Source organism: Eufriesea mexicana, unplaced genomic scaffold (genome assembly GCF_001483705.2).
Source record: "Eufriesea mexicana isolate 0111107269 unplaced genomic scaffold, ASM148370v2 scaffold2501, whole genome shotgun sequence".
Classification (NCBI taxonomy): domain Eukaryota; kingdom Metazoa; phylum Arthropoda; class Insecta; order Hymenoptera; family Apidae; genus Eufriesea; species Eufriesea mexicana.
The window spans coordinates 205,916-221,373 of NW_016910581.1; the positions used below are offsets into that span (position 1 = coordinate 205,916).

General features: G+C 31.6%; 1 protein-coding gene across 2 annotated transcripts in view; it reads right to left on the reverse strand.

Moving 5' to 3' along the window:
- Positions 1–13,120, reverse strand: part of LOC108550047 (carbonic anhydrase 1) — a 46,376-nt gene extending 33,256 nt beyond the window's left edge. Inside the window, exons 1-3 of one of the 2 annotated variants that reach the window (XM_017903645.1) lie at positions 12,989–13,120; positions 7,238–7,288; positions 4,059–4,214 (exon numbers count right to left, since the gene is read on the reverse strand). In XM_017903645.1, coding sequence (XP_017759134.1) covers positions 4,059–4,214; positions 7,238–7,288; positions 12,989–13,034 — 253 coding nt within the window. In that variant the 5' untranslated portion in view covers positions 13,035–13,120. Of the gene's footprint in view, positions 1–4,058; positions 4,215–7,237; positions 7,289–10,598; positions 10,695–12,988 lie in introns of those variants that run through there. The other variant, XM_017903646.1, reaches the window with a different exon arrangement.
- Between the last annotated feature and the right edge of the window lie 2,338 nt (positions 13,121–15,458).

Consider the following 15,458-nt stretch of genomic DNA (forward strand, 5'->3'; position numbering starts at 1 on the left):
CACCGACGGGGGAACCCTGATGGTCGGCGTCTTTGATGGCGGCGTCATGGAACGATCGAGAGCGAGCATCATCGTAGAGAGACTTCCGCATGCGTGTCTCGTTGCAGTTCGTTGACGACTCTCGACCGAGTACGAGATTGACGGGTGACGAATAAATTTTTTGAGACCAAAAGACCTTTTATTAATTTTAACCCGAATCCCTGCGGTTCCCCGAACCACGCCTCCTTAGACTACTTCGTTGAAATTGATCTTCGAACTAATTGTAAGTATATTTTATATTCCCACGTTCATAAATAAATATGATAAATTTATACCTGGAAAAATTATTACAGGCATCTATAGTTATCCTTCCTTTGTATCGACAAGTGTAATAACCAACAAAATAATATAAAGTTTATAAATATCGATAATTATATAACACAATTATCGAAATACGTGAAATATGTGCGAGATAATCCCAAGCATTCTTGTCTTAGGTTTACATAGGTAAATTTACGTAGATTAAATACGTAATGCGCGTCACTGTCTGTTTCTCCTTACCTATTCTATAATATATGTATATGTATACTAAACGGTTAGTCTAGCATAACTTATATTAAAACCTGTGGCAGGTTTTAATGGTCAAACTTTGCAGGTTTGACCATTAGACCATTTGACCTATACCATATGGGTCTAAATAAAAGAAAAATGTCGTATCGATATGGATCCCAGAACTAATGTTTCAAAATAAAAATCGACTTTGTTTATTTACGAATATTTGTTTTCTTATTAATTAATTATTCATAGAACATATAATATATGATAATATGTAATATGTCATAATATGTAACAAGTTCAAACACTATAAAACTTGGTATAAACTGCAATTTTTAAAGGAAAAGTGCAATAAAAATATAAATAATTTAAGCAAAAAGAGACGCGTGGACTTGAGAAATGCCAAAACGGCTAAAGGCGTAGGATGGAAGGATTAGCGAACGAAATTATTACCGATATCGAGAAACATTTTTTTTTTAATCCTTAAAATACTTTCCTGAAATTTGTCTTATGAGACATTCGGCGAGTTGTTGTATCTTTGGTAGGTAGCGTGTGTGTGTTATTCCCATTGAAGTGATACTGTTGCAGTATTCCTGTATTTACAATCAAGTTTGCGTCGTTAGGTCCAGAGGATGCTTTTTCTTCAGTCTCCTATTGATGTTGAGCATGTATAAGGAATTAGCTAACGGATTCGGATGGTTTGCTGTTCTTGCTTTATATTTGCTGGATATTCGCTGTATTTTTTCCTTTACAGATTGGATTTCAAGGTCCTTGCGTAAATCTTCATTTTTCATGTCCCATGGTGTCCCATTGTTCGAAGAGTAATTGATTGCATGGCTTCCATTTTGTCGATGTGAGTTTTCACTGCAGTACCCCATAAATGGATACCATATGTCCAGACGGGTTTTATTATGGTTTTATAAATTAATAGTTTATTTTCCATGTTTAGTTTCGAGCGTCGATTGGTTAGCCAGTACATTCCCTTCCTTTTGATTCTGATTCGTTGCATTTTCTTATGAATGTGTTGTCTCCAGGTTAGCTTCGAGTCTAGGTGGAGTCCTAGGTACTTCACCACTTTAGTTTGTGATATAACATTCTTGTGTAGCGTGATGTTCGGTATATTACCTTTCCGGTTCGTAAAAGTGATGTGATTGCACTTATTATGGTTTATCTTTATTTTCCGCTCGTCTAGCCATTTTTCTAATAGTTCTATGTAGTTTTGTAATATTTTTACTGCCTCCTGAGGTCTTTGTGTATTGCTAGTATGCCTGTGTCATCTGCAAATGTACATGTTACGCTGCTTGATGTTGGAGGAATATCTGCCGTATAAAAGGTGAAGAGTATTGAGTTTAATACACTTCCTTGTGGATGCCAGCGTTTATTTCTTGTATGTCTGAGCGTGCATCTTTTACTTTTACATAAAACATTCTATTACTTAGGTAAGATTTTAGTAGTTGGTAGATTGAGTCAGGAAAGTGCTCTTGGTGGTTTCAAGTAATCCTGCATGTCAAACCTTATCGAACGCTTTTTCTATATCCAAAGACAAACACGTGTAATATTTTTTATTTTCCAAGGCGGTATACATTTTGTTGATTATTCTATGGGCCTGTTCTATTGTACCGTGTTTTTCTCTAAATCCGAATTGCTGATCTGGAATTAAATGTTTCCCGCTGATTGTTTCCTTGATCCTGGTTAGGAGTATTCTTCCCAATATTTTAGAAAACATGGGTAACAGAGAAATGGGTCTGTAGTGTATGTTTTCATTTGGTTTCGGTAGCATTATTATCTCGGCTTATCTCGAGAAAGATTAGCCGATAGAAACAAATATACGGAGTTCAAACTTTCTTTGTTACTACTTTTGTCGTTGATTAAATTTAATTCAACGTATCATGAAGAAATTTATATTTGCGATATCGAATATTCGTAAATAATAAAAGAAATGGATTCTATGAGAAAAAAATTGATCATATCTCGACCTAGATTAAATCTTATTATTAGACAGTTTTTAATCCACTCATTGAGTATTATAAGCTCTCGAAGCTTTGAATTTTACTTTGTACGCATGCATGCATCTCGTTTCATATCGTCAAAGATAGTATGAAAATATTCGCTGCTCTTGGCGATACGAGATAGAGAGCTAATGAAAATGGAATTTATTAGCCTATGAACTTTTTCTGACTCTTTTCAATGGATTCTTTCTAATGAAATGTATCATTCGTTTCTCGTATCGATTCATTATGTCAACTTATTTCTCCTTTTGCAATATTTCCCATAAACAAAGTAAACGTAAATATCGCATCTATTCCTTATATAGAGTATCACGGTAACTACACCTCTGACAACGTTCCCTTCGAACTCCGTACTATTATCGCAATTTTTTAACAAGGCTTTAATCGATCTTTGTTTCTATTAGAATCGCAAAATATACTCGCAAGATTTGCGAATCGCAAAAGTATTCCTAAACCATTCAATCGACCACGTCGAACGATTGCTATTTCTTCTTAACGCATATTTCAAAATGTCATAATAATCGAAATATTACGAAATAACAATTTAATGTAACAAAAACTGAAATTAAATCATAGGAATTGATAATCAGGTATAGGAATCGGAATATTTATGAATCTAATCTACACTCGTGACAACAAAATTAAGAGATCGAAAAATTGTCGCTGTCCTTGAACTGTTGTATCTTGGCACGAAGGAACATCGCGCCAAGGAAGGAAGGACCAACTCGATGTCACTATTAATCTTAAAACCTCTACCTCGTCACACGTGAACGGTCGATTCTCGGAAAGTTCCTTACACCGAAAAGTAAAGTGAAAAACCGAGATTAGTAATTTTCTTAAAAAACGTTGACAAGTTCAAACGACTCTACGGATCTTGATAATTTTTGATTTTTCGTTGCCATTTTGTCGCAATCTGAACGAAAAGTGTTTAACGTTGGTTCAGTTGAATATGTGTTCGTGCGTTTAAAAACGCGTATTACCTACCCGTTGCCTTATCACAATCTAGCATTGCCCTTTCGCGTTGATGCATCGTTGATCGAATGTAAAATTGACGTAAAACTCATTGCAGAAGAACAAAAGAAAAAAAAAAAAAGGTTCAAAGTCCTTCGAACTTTTTAACTTTTTAAACATTTTAAGAAAGTTTTCGAGAAGTCTCTGTTTGCGTGTATCAAAGTAAGGGCTTCGAGCTTCGGAATAAGCACAAGTGCTTATTGAAAGATATGCAAGAAATGCTTCGCGCCAAATTACAGAGCGCTTAAAAAATTTCTCCATCTCTTAATTTTGTTCACCAGTGTATATCGACTTCCGAGTACGTTCCAGATAATATACATTCCCGTTACGTTAAGTTTATGCAACAAGTATCACAGAATAACCGTAGAGCAGATTGCTCAGAATCGAGACATACATAGGTACACACTTTTTAACACATTTTAACTTTCAGTCTATTCTAACTTACTGCAATTTACTCTCAAAATTCCTTCTATCTATTATAGAATATTTCATTTCTTTACCTACCGGAATGACCATTGTTTGTGACTTCCCAAGAAAATTCTGAATCGTATTTGATGAATTTAAGTGCACCAAAGTCGGTTTTAACGATGTTTTCGGTAGCGATATTTATCGGTGATTGCATTTTCCCAGTCACGCATATACCTGGCCAATGTTCCGGACCTAAACATACAGAAATATACGAATCAAAACAATAATAATTATAATAATAAGAATGCAATGTAATACAACGACTTTGTTATACGAGTTTAATAATGGTTTATCGTTAATTTTAATCCTAAATAGAGATTTTATTATTAATGTGCTATATTATATACTATATATGTATGTATGCACGTCTAAAATGTCTATATAGTATGACGGCATAACAATATGACCTTTGAATGACCTTGAAATTTACAAAGTCTAGACAAACCAATGTGCTCTATACCTTGGTTACATGATTTACCATAGATAAGATATTTCATCGTAATTCATTCGTAACGATAAAATTCTGCGATACGTCGAAAAGTATATCATATTGTTCGATATGGTAATATGACAGAAGAAAAAGATATTTGCAAGAAAGTTCAAGAAGAAAACAGGAAAATAATGGTAATTATTTGAGCCCTTTTTATTTGTTTTATTTGTTTATTCGATAATTAAAGGGAAAAAAAACTGAACTGTCGATATTTTGTGTTTTAAAAATTTTCTTAATCCTAATCCCAAAAATTCTTGCGGTGTAGCGAAAATCATTTGAAAAACAATTGAAAAACAAAATCACTTATGACAATCACACGATTAAAGAATATCAGATAAACGATAGTTTCTTACAAATGATAGAAGCTAAATAAAATTTTTGCTTACGATGATATATAGAAAACTTTAACACCAGAAAATGTTACGTGTTATTGTATAATATGTAACGTAATTAATCGAATTAAGAGAATTTCTTGGTATTGTAATATCGGTAAAATCGTAGAAATAGTCGAATTTCATCTTTTTCACATTGTCTACTTTGTTTTTCAGTGTTATCTTGGTAAATATCGTAAAAAAATTAATATACGTGTCTTCAGATCGGATCAGAGATTTATTTTATTCTACGCGTCTTCAAAATGATTAAGAAAAATTATACAAACGAACACTGAATTTATCCGATCGAATCACCAACGGCAGTAATCATTTAATTTAGAGGATTAAGGTCCGATGACCTTGATCTTGACACATGCTGTCAAGGACACCCTCCCAAGTGACATCGAAGAAGTATTAGCCATCGCTCGTTATTCTTTGAAAAGTTATTAAGAAAAATTCGTATTCGCGTTAATAATATTCGAATCAAGTGTTTATTTTTATCATATTATTTCAACGATAGGATACGTGCACTGAATCGAGTGCTATACGATATGTAACATCGGTTAGCTTATCGTATTAAAATTAGCTTTTCAAAATGATTATAGGTTCTGATAGCTATATTCAAATGACCGCAAACTGGCAAACTATGGAATAAATGTTAACCTATTGATCGTTGTGCCCAATATTTCCTTAACCGATAACGACCAACAACTAAAACCATTTACGGATTAGTCGATACATTGTCCTTGACAATATATGTCAAAGTTAAGATCATCGACATCCTGATTTAAATAACTAGCTTAACGGCAAAGCTATTGTCAAATTTATATTATTGAAAAAGAATGTTAAGGTTTACTCTAAGTAAACTTGGTCGATAGGAGAGGGCGATTGAGAACCCCAACGATAATCGAATACATCCCAACATTGGTAACAGAGGCCATTAAAGACACCGAAACGAAACTTTCCTATCCATAAGAGGAACAAGATAAAGTGTTCGATCCTATGCGCGTACTATGTTCACGACAAGTTACGAAGGACCATATCTTGTTTGACTTATTCTCAGTCACTCAAACATTTTCACTCTTTCACTTTTAATAACTACAATTATAATCATAAATGCAATTATAAATGTTACAATAAATATATTTGCCATGTTTAATTACGAATATTTAGTTATTTTCACATTCATTTCTACTACTGTACATTTTGGAGTCGGCCAACGGTACCCGTTACCTACGTTTCTAAAAATCATATTATCGACGATGGGTTAATGTAACCTAATTGTGACATCCGTTGATCTATGAATCAATAGACATAGGTGACACAGATGTCGCAACAAATCAGAACTCGTAAAGCATTATAACTTCAAACATCTCGTATAAAAATCCTATTCGTAATATAATTCATATATTTCTTTGTATATTTATACTACGTACTTTCAATTATTTAATACCACATAGCATTCAGATGTATCGAACAGCTTTGATACGAAATTTCATTTACATATACATGATATAATAATGTAAATAATCTAACATGTTGTATCGTTGATTTTGTGAACAAAGGACAAGTTTCGAAATAAGATTAACAGAAGTAAAATTAAAACGTCATGTTTAAAATGATTATTTTCTCCTGTATCGAGATTTTATGGATTTCAAAAAATAATTTCAGCACCATAGTAATTAAATCTTATCGAACAGAGATAAATGATAGATAAAAATAACGATGTATGCGAAATCTAAATTGAAAATTAACGCATCCAACGATTCTCGTTTTTATAATTATTTAAGTAAATCGTTAACTCGACGATATTCGTGTATGTCCTGGCTTCGGTATAATAACTTATAGGAAAATTACAACGATACCATTCGATAACATCAGTGATTCCTATCTATTCGTAGCACAAATATTCTAAATGAACCTGTATGTTGTATTTTGCTCTTGATTATCTTCAGAACCTTTATCGAATTCCTTTTGATCGCGTAATCTATTTTGCCAAGAATAAGGAATTATAACAAGAATACGTGAACGAATATGAAAATTCCGCTTATCGATAAATTATAGCTTATCGGATAAATTTTGACGTTTGTTCGTTGCTTTATCAACTACGGAAAAGAGAAAACAAGTATTTCTCCCAATAGCTATTACCAATGAAAGGACCTTCGTATTTTGTTATATACATGTAAATACTCTACACGTTTAATCCTTTCTTTCTTCTTGAATAAAACTCGTACTTTATCTATTTAGTATTTAGTACTTTACAGCGTAATATATAAAACTATCGAATAAAACTATTCCAATTTTTGTTTCGATAAAATCTAAATCAAATTTTGCACGAGATTAAAAATAATTACCATGTTCACCCGAATACGACCAATCGTCCGACGCTGTTATCGCATGTAAACCTGTGAACAAATAAATTTTTTAATCAAAGATTTTATTTCGATGCAATCTCTTGACAAGAGACATCTTAGTCATTATTTCTCAAACAAACAAATAAAACAACAAGGGAGTTATGTAGACAATATATTATAATTTTTTACGTTAATATCGATACATTTTAAATTAAAAAATATTAATAACAAAGATAAAATGATAAAATAACAAAGAAAATTTTTTAATATATATACATAAAATTATATATATATATAAATTGCACGAGGAAAACGACATTTTTCATGCTTCGTAAAGTTAGTTAGAAAATGTAACAAGTTTAAACGGAGAGATTTCCTTCGCTATTTTCTATACAGAGGAGATTAATACGAATATATACAGTTTTATAATTTCTTCGATACATAAATAAAAGTCCGGAAACCAATGATTGAGTACACGAAGCAAATTATTAACCACATCCTACGGTACGTCGAACTGTCCCAAGTACAGAATAGTAAGCATATTATGACTGTCACATACGTGCACATTATACTAATGTTTCACTGACATAATGCTTTATATCTGTGTCAAAAACATTCATATATATATACAGTGGACCAGAAAAGTATTTCCTACATGCTATATCTCAAGAAAAATCACCTAGCTAGAAAGTTTCGATTGCACTGAAAGTTTATGTGCATATAGAGCATAATGAATTTTATACATAATAAACTTTTTATGGATCAGAAATTTATTTTAGTTTCAGTATTTTTTCGTACTCTGTGTATAATTCTCCTTCAGATTATTTTTTACAGCGAGGTGCTACAGTATTGAAAATTAAATAATTTTTGTATAAAAATTTTTGTCGTTTTTGCACTGTTACAACGTTACATTAAAAGATGTGAAAAAGGCTCTCGAAGTGTAATCATTGATTTTATCTGCCTAAAGTGACATTATCAGATATAATCTAATAATATCTCATTTCCAATGCTTTTTTCGCTTTTTTAAATACAACTCAATAATATTGCAAAATACGACAAAACTTTTCATACGAAAGCTTCATTTTCAATCCTCTGCCATGGCCATTGCGAAAAAGTTACAGAAAAATATTATTTTCGAAACACAAGAAAATACTGAAACATTGGGGCTCTATTTAGCCCCCTGAAAAAGATTTCACACTCATAGAAAGATTACTCGATGAAGAATTCATTATGCTCTACGCGAGTAGTACTATAGTTTGCAAATGCTTTTTCCACTCACTGTAAATTTATCAGGAATAAATTCTTCAATCGTGCAAAAAATATAAGGCCGTTTATACTATCGAAAGATAGACGTGATTAAAATTGTCAAATTAAATATTCATAACACGAATATGACATTTACATACCAACATTTTTTGTTTAAATAATGATGTTAATCGTTTAAATAATCTAATTTCAAATTAAGGTGTAACTGACAAAATTTTCATTATAAATAAGATTTGTCAGAAGCTATAAACTATTCGTTATTAGCGTTATAAAGGATAGTTGTATCGGATTAACAGTAAATTCAAATAAATTAACCTATCTTTATATGTACATATAAAAACGAAACAAGTCGATCGATAAGTCGATGGAAAGAATATAGCAAGTGTAATGAAACTAATTGTATTTTCGTTCTATAAGGTGAAACACGATACATGCATATTCTTACAGAGAGAATGGAAATAGAAATGTACGTATAAACCTAGAAGTGCAATTGATAAATGTCGATAATATCGAAATGTTATGGATACATGGATATATCACTAATAACATTAAGATATTGCATCGGTTTAACGGTATAAGGAATAGAATGAATAACGAATAGAAAGCGCGATCCAATCGTGTGATAGAATGCATAAATTGCAATAATATTTTTGGAAGTTTTATAATACGTGTTAAGTATTTATTAATGGCGATATACTTTATCTTAAAAGAAAACTTATTTTTCGAAACAGGCTAAATTTGATCTGACAGGTAAATTTTATCGGTTACGGCCAATATACATATATTAATACGTTATATGCATATAACAAGTGCTAATAAAAACGAATGATAAATAAATTTATCTCGACTATATTTTAACGATATTATCGATATCACCGACGAAGAAGTTATCAATAATAATTAATATCTCTATTATAAACGACTAAAAGAGTCTAAATATTTTAGAAAAAGATTAAAAATGGAAAAACAATCCATCAAATAAAGATTGTTCGCGTATTCGATCGAGAAGGATCGATTCAAAAATTGTGAAAGTATTATTATACCCTTAAGTAAAACAGTTAGTCACTGTTGTCATTGATTCAATAATGTTGTATTACAATGTAAAAAGTAAATAAACTCTCCCCCCGTTTTTCCCCTTTTTTTATTAGCTATCATTCTCTTATAAAGCTTAGTATGTCTCTATCTGCGTCGAATTCGATTAGTAATCGATAAATTCGATTAGTATAATGCGTGCGGCAGGAAATAAAATTAACCTCACTGACCGTTGACTAAATTAAACATCACAGAAGTATTACGTTTCTGCTAATGACACGTCGGCATGGAAAATGACCCCGAATTTCTGAGAAACCGTACAGGATGGTTTTGTACATTCTAAATTGGCACTCAATCGACCCTCAAAGGAATGTCGCTGCTTTTAAATTGGTGCTTTTACATACGGTTGATGTATGATGGAATGAAATGAATTTTAATGAGTATAACGTAAGCTTCCGGTTATTAAAGGAGGGACTGTCGCAGAACTATTTTTTTATCAGATTTTTCTAATTATCGTAAAAGTTCAAATGTGCGCGTATTAAGGAAAGTCTATTAACTATGTAATAGAGAAGACAAGTATTAACGCTACAGTAACAAACGATCTTACACGATCACAGTTTTAACTCATTTCTCACATATAAGAGTATTCGTTGTGAGAAGGTTGTTGTTCCTTTTTCAGTTTTTTCATCACACGATCCACGAAAAATCTGACTTCAAGATTATTTCTAGACTAAACAGTTGCCAGTCCAAATTACACGTATTTCGGGAAATGGAAACAAATTTTCCCTATTTCAAAATATTCGCGCATTTGCAACAGCTGTTTGACGCTTTTCACTTTCTCTTTATATGCAACAAACTGTTAAATAAGCCGATACTATTACGTTGTAAAGTGCGATTTATCGTCGAAACGTCGTAAAATGCTTAATTGCCTAAATTAAATGCGTGAAACGTAATTCAGAAGGTCGAAACTTAAACATTGCGCTAAGAAGGATCTTTGACGAAAATAATTGAACGTTAGCGAAATAAATAACGTCGTTTGATTGGACGGTAATTCTTTCCTTACCTATAATAGTCGTAAAGATTATGTACGAATTCTTCATTGCAAAAAGACTATCTGAGGCTGTCACAAGTTGCGATAACTCGATGACACGATCGTGACAGCGATGACCATACAACTGATGTACACGACGTTAATCTAGCTAGATAGCCCCGAGATTGCACGAAGCCCTACTATACGAGATTTACTTTGTGCATTGTGTCCAGCATTGTGATTGCTGCATGTGTGCATGCCGATTAACCCCCGTCTGCATAAAAAATAAATCAAGCAGCAAACTTCTCGTAACATCTATGAGCCGTACGCATAACGAATGTCACGTTTAATGTCATGTTTAAGATTCATCGAATTCGAAAGAATCAAGTGTACAAATCAAGTATACGGCATATCGTCACGTTAATCATAATTCTAATTTAAAACTAAATTAATTCTTAGCGGATTCGAATTATGACAAGTCTCCCTCTCTTTAACAACATAATCCTCTTTTCCTTACAGTCGTAATACATGTATGCGTCTATCGTTATTGCAAAAACACCAATTTCGTACGCTACCCTTCATGCAAATATACTATTTCCTATCTTCTAGAACAGAAAAATTTATTTAAAGTAATGCTATTAGATATTTCACCGTATATTTCTAAACATATTTGCAACAACGACTACATCACGGTTTTCCTAAAACAAGCTAAAAAAGTATTAAAAATCTTGGTTTACAAATTACAAACCAAACTACGTATAAAAATACCACTGTAATACCTCAAAGATACCACTATAAACATTACCAAACGTACCAAAGTTAAAACTGCAAAATACAAGAATAACGAAAAATGCAAAAATCTAGAATTCAGATTCAATCACGATATATTTTATTGTATAACGTACCTACATACATACATACATATGTATAAAATTGATCGCACAAATCGTTCCAAGAGTTTCTATAGAAGTCATTTTCGTTATATAACATATAAACATAATGTGTTATATATGACATGGGAAAAGAGTAAAATCGTTTAATATTAAAAGGAAGAAATATAAAAAGATGTAAGTCGTTGTAACTTTCAATTTCGACAAAGCAAATATTCATTAAGTGTCACAAAATCATTTTTTTACAATTAAATGTCATAAATAAATGTCTACGAACATGTGTAATATATAGTTTGCAAAAGTTGGTATATTTTTAAGTGTAATTTTAAAATAGATACACGTGTATAGAGTCGCCCGTTTGAAAGTTTCAGTGAACTCATGTTTGATATTGCAAAATCTAGTTTAAATATATTTTTCAGGAAACTACACTTTACAATGCATACCAATTCTGTTAATTCGATTTACAAGTTAAATGTATTACAAGAATATAGTCGCATGCTGAAATACTCTAAAAGATTTGATGCCCTAGCTATTGCAGTTACATTCTATTTTTATCAAATTCGGGAATAATTATTAATAATAAATGTTGGGAAATAAGCGCGATATCGTGATAATTGTCATATTTACTTATGATACTCGCTAATATTTATCTTTACATAATTTGTTTTATGAAAGCATCGGGTCAGTTCTAAATTCACGCGTATTGTTCCTCTTTTAGTGCTTGACACAAATTCATTCTGCTACTTGCGCCAGACTTTTATTCGTTTTGCCAAATCTCATAATGCGAATTATATAAAATAATATAGTGAACATTAGTAAATTAAAGTGAACGTTGACTTTGGATTGCTTTTTCTTTCCTTTTTCTTTCCTTTCTTTTTCTTTTTTCTTTCCTTGTATCTAAAAGTATTCACGAATTTACAGATTAATCTGATAAATCTATTGAAAAATAAATATTATTACTAGAAGAAGAAACAAAATTTTGTGAAACACATATCATGCTATTTAAATTAAGTCTAAGGTACGTTTAATTTTTATCTCCGAAACGATGTCAACGATGAAATTATATTAATTTATTTTAAAGCTGGATTAATATGTAAAATAACAGGAAAACATTAATAATAATTTATACATTTCTTTTTTTACATTCCATATACAGAACGATTTTTAACTTTTTGCTGATTAATAATAATAATATTTGCGACACACGATTCTTTGATTTATCGTAAGTCAAACATCACGTATATTCTGGCAAAAAATAATTTTATTATTCCCATCCTTGTTGTCGCCGTTGCTATTGTTGTTGTGGTTGTTGTCGTTATTCACATTTTATTTTTATTTGACAAAATTTCTCCTTTTTATCATATTTAACTGTTTAATATTTATTTGATTGATTTTAAATAAAAATCACTTCACACGTGACACTATAACTGAATAATATGACACCAAGATACGAGTAAAGTTACATTTATATAGATTTATAAAGAACATATTTAAAATTAAAAGCGATGTGATTTAAGGAAGATGCGAATTTACCTGAATGAAGGAATGTTAACAAAATGATAAGGTATTTTAAATCCATTTTAAACGCGTGCACAGAGAGTACAATCGTCTTTTCGCCCAATGATATAACGCGTGCAACAACTACCACTCAACTGACCTTCCTCACAAATTTCTCAGCAACGTTTGGACGAGTCACTGCCGAATTAATAGAATATGCTTTTCCTATCCATACGTTGGTACAGATATAAATATACAGCGCGTATGAAAATATTCCAATGATTATGTCATATTTTACAGGAATGATGTTACTATATATTTATTTTATTCGTTAACGCGCATTCTATAAAAATCTTTTCTATTAGAGTACCTTTCAACTAATCCTTCTATATTATTTTCATTTTGAAAGTGTTTTCCATTTAGAGAAAAGCAAGTAAATGATTAAACTTAGTTCGAGTTGAAAACTCTAAACACGGAATGTAATTTTTTCATCAAAACAGTAGCGTTTCCAATGGTTCAGTGGATTTGCTGTAGTATACATATATCTCGTCAACTTGCTCGATGACAAGCGGGATCCTCTTAAACATTAGACGATATGTTAAAAATCTTGTAATAACTCGTAAATATAATACTCGATCTCTTAGATAGGCTTAATAAATCGAACAATAAATATATATAATTGGGGTGATCAATACTACCCAGTAAAATCTATCGTCTGTCAAGATTCCTTACTTGTTAGCTAATACAACAGCTATATTAACAATATTCATGTACTTGTAGGAGACCGTGTCTTTTAAACGATGCTAACAGGATGAAATTGATAAAGAAGGATATCAACAACAGGAAAGAGTAGAAATATATTAAATACACGAATAATGAAATATTACAGCCATATTAGCAAACGTATCCGCATTTTCCAAATTGATGTTCGCAATTTTTCCAGATAGCACTGTACAATGAATCCAAATCAACTACGATAATATTTCATGTATCTTATCGAAGAATTTGTAAACTAAAGGAGAATGGAGTAATTATCAAAGCTCATCCATCAAATGGGATAATCTCAAGTACAGTCATTAATTGTTTTTTTCTTTTTTTCTTTTAACATACGTTTAATGTGTCAAGTATAATTACAATAGAATACATACAAGAAAAAAACCAAAACGTATAAAAGGTTACAAATGAAAACTTAAATTATGAGATCGATGGCTCCAACGTGGAGCACTCGCGATCTCAGGATTAAACTTAATCTGCCGTGCTTATTGCTTCAAGGTAATATATACCTACTAACTATCTTATATTAGAACGAGGGTATGCTTAATTATGGAAAGGCGCGAAAACCATACACATACTTTTGTCTTCAAAGAGAAAGGGGGTCGAATAGAAAAATAAATAACTAATTAGATAAATAAATAAAGAAATAAATAAATAGGAGGAGATAGATGAGAAGGAGGAGGAGATGGAGAGGGCACATGTACTTGTATTCAAAGATTTTTCTATACAATGAATAGACGCAACCTGAAAAATTAAGAAAGATAAACGAAAATGACTGATTAGTAGATAGAAGGGGTAAAAGAAGGACTAACCGTTATACTAACGAGGATTAGGTGCTGGGTTTCAATTGTTTATTGGTACATGATTGTTTACATTGTTCTTTTACAATTGTGTACAAGTTATCTTAACACGAATCGAGCCACCAGTATTTTTGTAAGTTTTTACGGTAAGAATCTTCCCGATCAATTCTTCATAATTTCCTATTGACTTTTGACGCGTTGTCCTGAATATCGTCTATGTTATACAAAATTGTCGTGTTGTCTGCTTTTCTAGTCATATCAAGGATACATTTTCCTCATTCCGAATGTACCCTTGACCATCCAGATTCTTTTGGTGGTGTGTATCCCGTGTGGGATACACCAGGGATACACCAGGTTTTCTCAAAATATTCAGGATTTGGGTATATACAACTGTTTATTAAACTATTACTTTTAACGTTTCTGATGTTTGCCCAATGGTTTCCAATCAATTTGAGCATGAACAAGTCTATTCTGACTATTTCTGCGTATTCGTACAGTTTGTGATTACTAATTAGTTTAGTGAAATTCGACGCTGGAGTCCGGCATTTTCTCTCGAAAATCCTCAGTTTCTCTATTGTACTTGCCGTTACGTTGAACCAAGTAGGGCAGTCATATGTCAGTATCGGTCTTACAAGTGTTTTATAGCAAATAATTTCTGTTTTCGCGCTTAGCAATTTTGAATATATTATATATACTATATATAATACACTGAATATATACATATATATACATATATTCAGTGTATTATATATATATATATTAATGAGTCGTCAGCGAATGCTATTGCGAACTTATTGGGGTCTTTATTTAGGTCGTACATGCGGAGTAGGTTGCTTATGTATATGTTAAACAAGATGGGAGAATTGACAGTCATTAATTGTATGTACATTAGGGTGGTCCTGAGTTATAGAGGACAAAATTTTTTTTTTCGT